The following is a 9,801-nucleotide window of genomic DNA, read 5'->3' as shown; positions in this document are numbered from 1 at the left end:
AATAACATCTGAGATGTATTTCGTCTTACCTCCCTTTGTCTGAACTGCTATCACTCCCTTTCCTTTAATGTTTTTTAATTTTCCGTCTTCAAGCTTTATTTGAGAGCTTGCTCCATCCTTCAACTCTACGAAGATGCTCTTATTTCCTGTCATATGATTGTTGCATCCACTATCCAAAAATCAAGTATCATTTTCTTCTGATTGTGCATTAAAACATGAATAAAATAGGTGATCGGTTTCTACTTCTGTATAGTGGACTTCATTATTTTTATGATACCAGCAATCTTTTTGGGAGTGATTAGTATTTCTACAGTTTGTGCATTTAAACTTACAGTTATATGTGTTATGTCCGGACTTTCTACATATTTTACAATAGGAGGTAGACTTACCTTTTGGGAAATCTTTGTCTCTCTCATTCTTTCTTCCTTGTCTCCCAAACTTTCTTTCATGGTAGTTGCCTCTTCCATCTTGTACCTTCTGAGAAAATCTTCGTTCTTTATTTTCTTTAGTTTCATCTCCTCATTTCCTTAAAAATGTTAGTTTTGACTGAAACGCTTGCTCCACCTCTTGGCTTGAAGATCTGCTTCTTCTAAGCTCATGTGACTCCAAAGAAGTCATTAGTTCATAAAAACTTAGTTTTGATAAATCTTTAGATTCTTCTATGGCAGCAACAATATGATCCCATGTAGGGGGAATACTTCTTAATATCTTCTCAACAATCTTCTTATCCTCTATTTTATCCCCATAACTTCTAATTTGATTAATAATTAAGATAACTCTATCAGAAAATTCTTTCACGGATTCATTATCTTTCATCTTTATGTTGTCAAAGTCTCTCCATAAAGATTGTAGTTTGATAGAGATTACCTTATCGGAGCCCTTGAATTATTGTTTGAGTATGTCTCATGCATCCTTTGATTTTGACGCGGACATTATTCGGGGAAAGATTTCTTTGCTTACCCCTTGTTGGATAAAGAGAAATGCCTTCGCATCATTTTCCTTGTTCTCTTTATACTCCTTTTGCTTTGCTGGTGTCCATGATGCTAACATTGCTGAGTCATTTGGACTTTTATAGCCTTCTTCGACAAGCTCCCAAAGTTCTTGAGAGATGAAGAGTGTCTTCATTTGGAGGCTCCAGAAGTCATAGTTTTCACCGTAAAAAATGGGGACTAAGTTTTGAGAGTAGTTGAAAAGAGAAGGGGCAATTGGTGATGAGGCTGCCATTTAGAATGGTAGTAAAATGCTAAATGCTTTCAAGATTGATTTGAGGTATAAAAGGATGGCTCTGATACCAAATTTGTTGGAGTTGAGGAAGCGGGATGGATTGAGAATGAAGAAAATAGGAGGGAAAATGAAAAGAGGCTAAGAACTTGAAGAAACTTTGTATAAATTGCTCAAGGCTTGATTATAAAGCTTACATTCAATGCTATTTATAGGCTCTCAAGGAATTCTCTAGAATATTTAGATTTTTCACGATACATCAAAATTCTAGAAAATTCTATATAATTCTACATACATCCATGCTTATTATATATTCTTCCTAGATTATTCTAAATATTTCTACTTTACATACTTTTTTACAAATATCCTAGAGTTTTCTAGAATCGCAAATTATCTTCTAACATATATTGGGTATATTCTCTAAAAGAAAACTTGGGAAGCAAATTGACCAATCTCATGGGATTCGGGCGGAAAATTAACTATAAGAGACAGATTTGAGGATAAATCTGCAAATAGGATAAATTTGATTAGGGGAATATAAGATAAATCTGAAAATTAACTAAGAGGCAGATTGGATCGGAGGTGTATACATCAGGGGTTCTCTTGGAATGGCGACATTCATTCAACCGTTTGATTGGTCTTCTGCAAAGAGTATTTGGAGCAAGAGATCTACTTCAAATTTATTACTTGACATTTTCAATTTTATTATGGAAAATATATTTTTATCGTAAAATTTTTGATTGAGAATGCTATAGCGTTTGAACTTCGAATATTTTTATTTTTATTTACAACGTGTCATTGTTTTCGTGTATTGGTTTCCTTTTTTTTCACTTTTGAGAATCTGCAACAATTTATAGGATTTGTTGTAATTTTTTCTACAAACTACAACTTTATTTGCTTTCTAATATTGATGTTATCAGCAACTAAAATTGGAAATATAAATCTAAATATTATATTTGTTTTCTTACTCAGTTTACACTCAACAGAACAAGTTTGAAGAGAAGGCCAGTGAAACCAGTTATGAAGATTAAGCAACAATAATTTATTATGAAAACTATACCACATGAGTGATGTAGCTACCAGACATAAGTGAGGTCCATAGAAACTCATAATTTTGTGTGTAATTTACGAGAAATTATCCTAATTTTTTGGTTCTAATAGTACGTAGTATAATTATCACTACTCTTTTAATGACACGAGAGACTAATCTTGGAAAAAACTTAAGCAATTGTAAAGCCTCAACTGCAGCAGGCTTGGGCCTTGGAAGCGCCCGCATCGCAAACCCACTTTTTTGTTCGCCCTTTATTTCAGCCCATTTACAACACGGCCCAAGCCCCCACACGACGTAGCACTACGCCTCGCGCTCGCTTCCCAAAATCCACTTCATCCTCCACCAGTGGCTCACCCTCACCACCCGCTCCCCTCCTGCCTCCACCAAACCAACCCCACCCACTCCGCACCCTCTCATAACCTGCGGCCCGCGACAACCGGGGCCCACTGTCCGCGGCCGAACCCTGAGCACGGAGGCGATCCTGGCCGTCCAATCCTGAAGCGCTCCGCCAAACCCCACCAAGCTCTCCACCTCTCTCCTCCTCCTCCGCCCGCCTCCTCACCCCGACCTCACCGCCGCCGCTGGCCGAGCTCCTCCGCCAGGACCTCCCCTCCTCGCCCTCTCCTCCTCCCCCTCCTCCCCACCTCCCCACCCTCTCCCTCTACCCGACATCCTCAACTCCCTGTCGAGAACGCAACAGCAACGGCGACCTCGACGGCGAGATTGACAAGTTCTTGATGGGGGTTTTGGGGAAGTTTGAGGGAAATGGGAGGGGTGAAGGGGGATGATTGAGGGGGCCGCGAGGTTACTGAAGGCGATGGTGGGGGCGGGGAGGGAAGGGAGGCGAAGGAGGTTTATGGGTTTGATGAAGAGAGGTGGGTGCGTGCCGAACGAGTACTTGTTTGGGTTTTTGGTTAGGGGGTTGAGGAGGTTGGGGGACGAGGAGGGGGCGAAGATGGTCGAGAGGGATTATGAGGAGTGGGATGTCAACGGGAAGTGGGGGGAGGTCGAGGAGGGGGAGGAGGAGATAGGGGTGGTAGGTGTTTGATGAAATGCCCAAGTGAGTTTCTTTTTTAGCTTTTCTTCAGTGGGGTTATCTTTGAGTTTGTTTTATTTACTAGTAGATTGATTTACGGTGTTTTTGGTTCCTGTAATTGCAAAAAGATACTGCATCTCCATCATGTAGAAGAGTGTTTGCTTCGCCCCCAACTCAACAGTTGTAACTGTAGTTGCGTGCAACTGCCACATTCCGAGTTATTGTGATTGCAAAAAAAATATTGCATCTGCAATAACCAGAGCACTGTTTCGTTAGCTACAACTACAAGCCTACGATGGCAAGTATTGTAATTGCAGTTGCATGCGGCTGGTACATGTAGGGGCACTTGCTGCTATTTATTTCACTACAACTGCAATTACAAAAGGAAACCTGTTTCATTAGACTTGGGTGTAAATCCCGCTCGCATCCCTTTGGAGTAGCAAACGAGGTCTAAATTATAACTATAACACTACAAAGTAGAACTGAACTAAGACATTGTGAGATTAGCAACTACAACTGCATGTGATAGTAACTGCTAGATGCATGCTACTGACATTTGCATTATGATCATAGTTGTGACAAACCAAACAATCCCACCTTGCTCAAATTACATGAGTTAGAGGTGCAATCCAGTGTTCGGATAGCATTCTCATGATTGGTTATTAAAAATAATTTAATCCATAATATCAAATTTTTATAATCTTGAACAGTAATAAAACTGGTCAAAATATGATCAATATGACACAATTGCTGATGTGGATGCTACTAGACACACATTTTAGTAAGTAGTTGTAGTTTGACTCATTTGGATATAACTGAACTACATGATTTTGAGTCCATAATATGATTACAACTACAAAACGCAGATGTAAAATCAGCTGCCAGCAAGTGTTTCTTGTTTGCAATTGTAATTTGAACATGTGCCTCCAACTACAGGCAGGCAGACACCCCGTTAATTGTTTCATAGGATCTCGAAAAGTATTGATTACAGATATGGGTAGTAAAATAGATGTTTGTAGTTACTTCACCAACAATGAATTAAGAAAATCTCTAGTTTTCAGAAGTTATGTCGAGCTAGATGAGTGACTTGGAGAGTGAGAATGTGGTCTGTAAAGAAGGTTTAAAGTTATAGATGATGATGTCTATTAAAGTCAATAAAAGATAGGAATCAAGTAAAATATGGTGCATGTAGTAGAAAGTATCTGTTATTGGAAGTGAAAATGCATCATCAACTAAAGAATTTATAAGTACTAGGTTATGTTTCATGCAACCAGAGCAATTGCAACTCTATAAAATTTAAAATTGCATCTAAAGCTTTCTAAATTTGCAAAATTTTAAAATTGCAACTATAGCTTTCTAAATTTGCTATCTGCCCCCCATGGTTTGCTTTATGTCTTTCCCGTATGATATATGTGTCGCAATAAGTACTAGATCATCTGTTCCCTCTCTTATGTCTATATGGTTAGCTATTAAACAATTTGATTTGGATTCTTGTGATCTCTATCCTTCTCTTTTTTATTATGGACGGCTAATTTTCATCTAATTGAGAATAGACACCCTCTACTATAACCAATTGTGGATAGAGCCCCTGCAGTTCCATTGGTACGGATAGGCCCCCTTGTAGTGTTTACCCAAATGCGGATAGATCCCCTTGTAGGCGTCAAAAAATGCTAATAGATATCCCAAGCATAGAGAAGATCACTCAAAAATTCACAAGCATCAGATCACATAGCAGGTGAACTCAGACTTCAGCATCTCCGAGTTGACACTTCACCCCGGCTTTGCCAACCGGTCGTGACCCGCTTGTGTTGCAACCCATACCATAACCGTCATCCAGGTGAGGTCTATAACTTGCTGGCTGGAAATTCCGATGGGTACATCAAACGAAGTGGCATCGATTACTAACAGCGAACGCCGGATCGACTTGATCCGGTTTAACCATGCTCGCAACCGAGTGAGTGAGATCCAGTAAAATATAACGTTCTATCATGCTGGTGAGAGTGTGCCTGACTTGCATGTCTTCTTTTGTGAAAGCCAATACAAGAGAGAGTGTGTGGCGCGTGTCAGATTGCCAATGCTGCACTGGACGGATTCGTGGCCTCTTCTAGAGCTGGCATGACCTGAGTTAAGATACTTCAGAATCAGCCGAAAGGCTTCTGTAAAGCTTCGTGCTGGTTTTTTTGCAGAGCGCGCGCAGCAACTCGACAATGTGATTCCTTGCCTGGCGATATTAGCAGCTAGCCATAACGTCGAAAGAACGATATGTTGCCGTTCGGGCTTTCGGGTTTGTCTCGTCCAATCGGTCGCACTAAACCGCAGACTGCCTTCGGAATTTGGAACCTTCTCTGTGCTTGAGTTCTTTTTCTTGGTTGCCTTAACAACTTCTGAGCGTTTTTCAGCTGTTACTTTGGTGGAGTATGCCTACCCCAGCCTCCTAAGAGTTTTGGCATTTGCGATCTGCAGTGTTTCCGGATACCTATAATGGTACTCGTTTCCACTCTTGGTAGCAAAAACTTCCCTTTCTTCCATCAGAAAGTAATAAAAGCTGCTATATCCTCATCGTTCTTCTCGGCGAATCGCCGAGGCTCCATACCCAGCGACTTCTCCTTTCCCTTGCCTTTTGACTTCTTCTTTGATGTGGGTCGTCGTCACTGTTCATCTTCAAGCAAATCCGGATGAATCCAAAGGATTTCGCGTTGGCGGGGTGCTGAAGATACGCAGCCCCTTCTGGCGCTGCCATGAGGGGTTTCATGTATGGCTTTGCACTTGACCTGGCATACTGGCGCGCTGAAACCAGGACAAAAGGAGAACCGATCCGAAGCTAATAGCAGACCGCGTTTGCCCGCCTACCTTTTCTCCTTGCGCTTCGTGTCACAATACCACATTCAATCAATGTTTGAATTTTATCCTTTAAAAAACATGTTGCTTAGTAGGAGGTGGACCCTTCTGTTATATGCACAATACTGGCGTCATTGATCTTCGTTGCTTCTATACTTGCTTTTGATGACCGGGGAAGCTATTCTTTTGTTCTCTAACAACAGTATTTGAAGATGACCGCCGAACTTTCATCATCTTTGAAAGAAGTATTCCTTGCGGAATCTACGGCTCAGAATTCCTTAAACTGCCTTCGAGGCTAGTAGTCTGTTTGCGCGGCCAATTGCCGAAGATGATCTGCTTGCGTTGGTGCGGTGCTGCTTGTGACGTCTGATGCTGCGTCCACAGCGCTACAGACCTCTTCCTCTGCCTCGAGGGGTTAAAGTTCTGCTTTTGATTTGTTGATTTCTGATATAGCTAGGTGGAAACTCGCCTCCAAATTCATCTCTCTTGCAGGAAGCGTTCAGCTTGCTTCACCTCATTACTTCATCTCTTCCAAGTTTTAGAGGCAACAACCCCACCACTTCTCAATACATCCAAGGACAGATTATTTATGACATGTTTGCCCAGAATAAATTCCTCAGTGAGTGGGAACTCTGCCAAGTTCACCGCTTGCTCCCGGAATCGTTGACAAGACATCAACGATTCCCCATCCTTCTGCTTTCTCATCAACAACGTGCCGATCGAAGCACTTCCGTTCCTGTCCGTCGAAGAAATGTGGTGAGGAATGACTCTTCCATTGTCTGCCAGCTAGGGATACTCCCAGCTTAAGGGGTCCCAGCTCTACGGTACCAATCCGAAGGCAGGCCGCGAGCGGTTCCTACGAATGACCGGACCATCAGCGGCTTCGTTTCCCAGATATTGGCGCCGAGATGCGACTTGAAATAGATCAACGCTTGCTGAGTTGCGTGAAACCCCTGCCATCAAAGGCAGTAAAGTTATCAAATTAAATTTCTGCGATAAGCCCGAATCAGGTCCCACTCCCTCGGCCGTACGGGTTATGGGCATGCCCGTTTTACATTCACTTCTTGAGCCGTCATCAAAGCGTTGACTTTGCTCTCAAGATTCGTGCATCTCTCGTTGCCTCTTCCTCGCTTTTTCTTCAAATAGACCTGTGGAGTTGAGTGGCCTGACTTAAGGTCGCGATCGCTCCGGAGTTGTCTTTATCTGGAGGAGGAATCTTCAAATATGTTCTACATCCTCTTTCATTACGCCGACTGGATTCTGCTCTTTGGCTTGACTCCGGTTGCGGGTTGCCTGCGCCACCTGCCAAATCTCGCATCTGCTGCATAGTCAACTCCATTTCGTGTTTTGAACTCAGCTCTAATTTCTTCGCCGTGTTTACCACGCTTCGTTGCCAGCATTTGAGCTAGTTTGCATCCGGCCGTGACCGCGAAATTCTGGCTCGTCAACAACTGGATGCGGTATCGTCCGATGCCAATACGGAAACAAGTACTGCACAATTCTTCATCTGAAGCATAAACCCTCGTGGCATCTCCGTGTAGTTTCGTCGTAAGTGGCTCTTCGTTGAACCGCCCGCCATCCGTTGAGGAAAGCACCCCGCTTCATATCTCTCCCTCCTGGAGAGAAATCATGGGTCGGGATTAACAGATTTTTGCTTCCTTTGTCTGGTACATGTTAATAGTGACCTCATGAACTCTATCTTGTCGAGTTTATCAGGTTTCTTTTGTTGAATCTTGCTAATGTTGGTCTAATGACGTGTTCGTTCTGCTGACAATCTTGAATTGATTAAATACGGCAGACTCATTGTTGAATTTAGTTCTTGAGAGACATTCCACATTACATGTCAACATCTTGTCTTTATAATGAGGTCTTCTCGCATTGCGTGCAATGAGACTACATTTTCATTCTGAACAACCGATCTATATGTTCTCTTTCTGAGATTATTCTTTGCTGAATAGTAAGCTCTATTCATCTTATGTTGAAGTGTTCGACGCACTAATCTTTTCGCCTTTTGCGAACGTTTGTTAACATGCACATGCGAGCGGAGCTGTCGTTCTTTCCTCGCCTTAATCTGGAGCCGATCCCAAAGTGCGTAATGTTAAATCACACCCCGTCTTAGCGTGGTGGAGTTTCAGAGGTCCTAAAACGAGAGTGAACTGGTAATTGCTCTCGTTTAGCGTTGTGGCATGTTCTGTACAGTGGAGGTTTTTTTTACGTGTATTATTGGACCCCTGCATAGAAACCAATTAATGATTTATTTGCCGGCACATGATTGTTCCTTGACTGGGGCTTTGCATCGACAACTGAAGCGACGCAAGCGATCTTGCCCATTGCTTATCTTGAACTTGGACAAATCTGGCTAACCAGGGTTTCTACTGGTGTTGCAGAGACGGGCCGAACAGATGCTTGTGGTGCTTTCGGCATCCAGACTTATCGACTTCGGTGGCCTTTCAGTCACCGCCTCTTTCTTGGTTCTTGCTCCTCGTTGACGCACGAGCGCGAGCTGTGCAAGCCTTCGCCTTACACATTTGTATCCGAATTCTTTAAGGGTTAACGGGCCCTTTTGACGAGAGCTGTGCATCTCCGTCGTAAGCTTCCAGAAATATGCATTATCCTTGCATTCGAGGCAACTGGGTCATTTTTGTTTTTCTCGACTTTAGGTCCGCATAGTAATGGACCCCAGCGTTGTGTGTGCATGCCCTTATGCCATTCAGCACGGACGCTGACGCTGTCTCTGGACGTACGCCCTCTTCCGTCAGCACCGGCGAGCTATTCGTCATCCACTCCTTAAGGGATGTGCCGATGTCGTTTGGAGCAGGTATGCTTGCAGATGTGGTTCCTTAAGCAGTCACAATTGAGTAGGCAACTTCACCTCCGCGCTCCTCTGTGGGCATTGCAGACTTGCAAAGTTTTCGAAATCTCCCTATATTTGTTGAGACGAGGAAAGAATTCCGCGATGGAAGACTATAATATACTCCTCAAACTTCGCCTGAATCCGAAATTCGCATTCGATCTCTTCATGATGATGATCATGATCGGTTGCGACACAGCCGCGCCTCGCAGCGAGGCGCTGGCTCCCACTGTGGTCCGCCAGCCTTGTTTGGTCAAAAGTCGCTTGGCTGTGGAAATTGCATCTATAACTTTGTTCGATTACAACAAAGTTCGAAGAATAATCTTTTTATAAGACTTTTTCTACAACAACAAAAACAAAATTACAACTCTTGAAAACAAACACGAAAATCGGTCTATCAATTTCGTTTTCTGGGACTTTGCCTGTGCCGGGAACGCTTTGGTTCGTGGACCGCCGCATTCACAGATCGCTGAAAGGGGCCTTATGGATTCTAACATTCGTTATCGAAGTAAGAAATTGAAACGCATATCTATCGAAGTAAAGATAGTCGTTCTCTTAAAATCATAGTCGAAGCTTATTTTCAAGGCTTGCAAGAAAAGAACTCAAATCTCTGCTCTCTCTGCTCTGCGAATGCTCTAACAAATGCCGATCCTCGTCAGAAGTGACCTATAGGGGTATTTATAGCCTCAAGGGTCTGTAACTGCAAAACATTAACAATCGAAGAAGTCAGTACGGCGAGAAGTGTTTACTGTCTCGCTGGCGAGGAAGCGTTTGCTGCTCCGACCAAGCGAGACAATAAATTTG

General features: G+C 42.9%; 1 protein-coding gene across 1 annotated transcript; it reads left to right on the top strand.

The window, feature by feature from the left end:
- Nucleotides 1,241-4,960, top strand: LOC109841540. The gene is made up of 4 exons (XM_020410501.1): nt 1,241-1,269; nt 2,194-2,212; nt 2,619-2,767; nt 3,053-4,960. The coding sequence occupies exons 1-4, from the start codon at nt 1,241-1,243 to the stop codon at nt 3,318-3,320; spliced, it is 465 nt and encodes a 154-aa protein (XP_020266090.1). The 3' UTR covers nt 3,321-4,960.

This window comes from Asparagus officinalis, chromosome 5, assembly GCF_001876935.1.
Source record: "Asparagus officinalis chromosome 5, Aspof.V1, whole genome shotgun sequence".
Taxonomy (NCBI): domain Eukaryota; kingdom Viridiplantae; phylum Streptophyta; class Magnoliopsida; order Asparagales; family Asparagaceae; genus Asparagus; species Asparagus officinalis.
Note: the sequence above shows the minus strand (reverse complement) of the source record. Positions and strands in the feature narration are given on the sequence as shown.

Excerpts from the sequence above, each read along its gene's own strand:
- LOC109841540 (XM_020410501.1), top strand. The coding sequence starts at position 1,241 with ATGCTAAATGCTTTCAAGATTGATTTGAG. Across the intron at positions 2,768-3,052 it reads GCGATCCTGGCCGTCCAATC|GGGGATGATTGAGGGGGCCG; the intron begins CTGAAGCGCTCC and ends GGAGGGGTGAAG.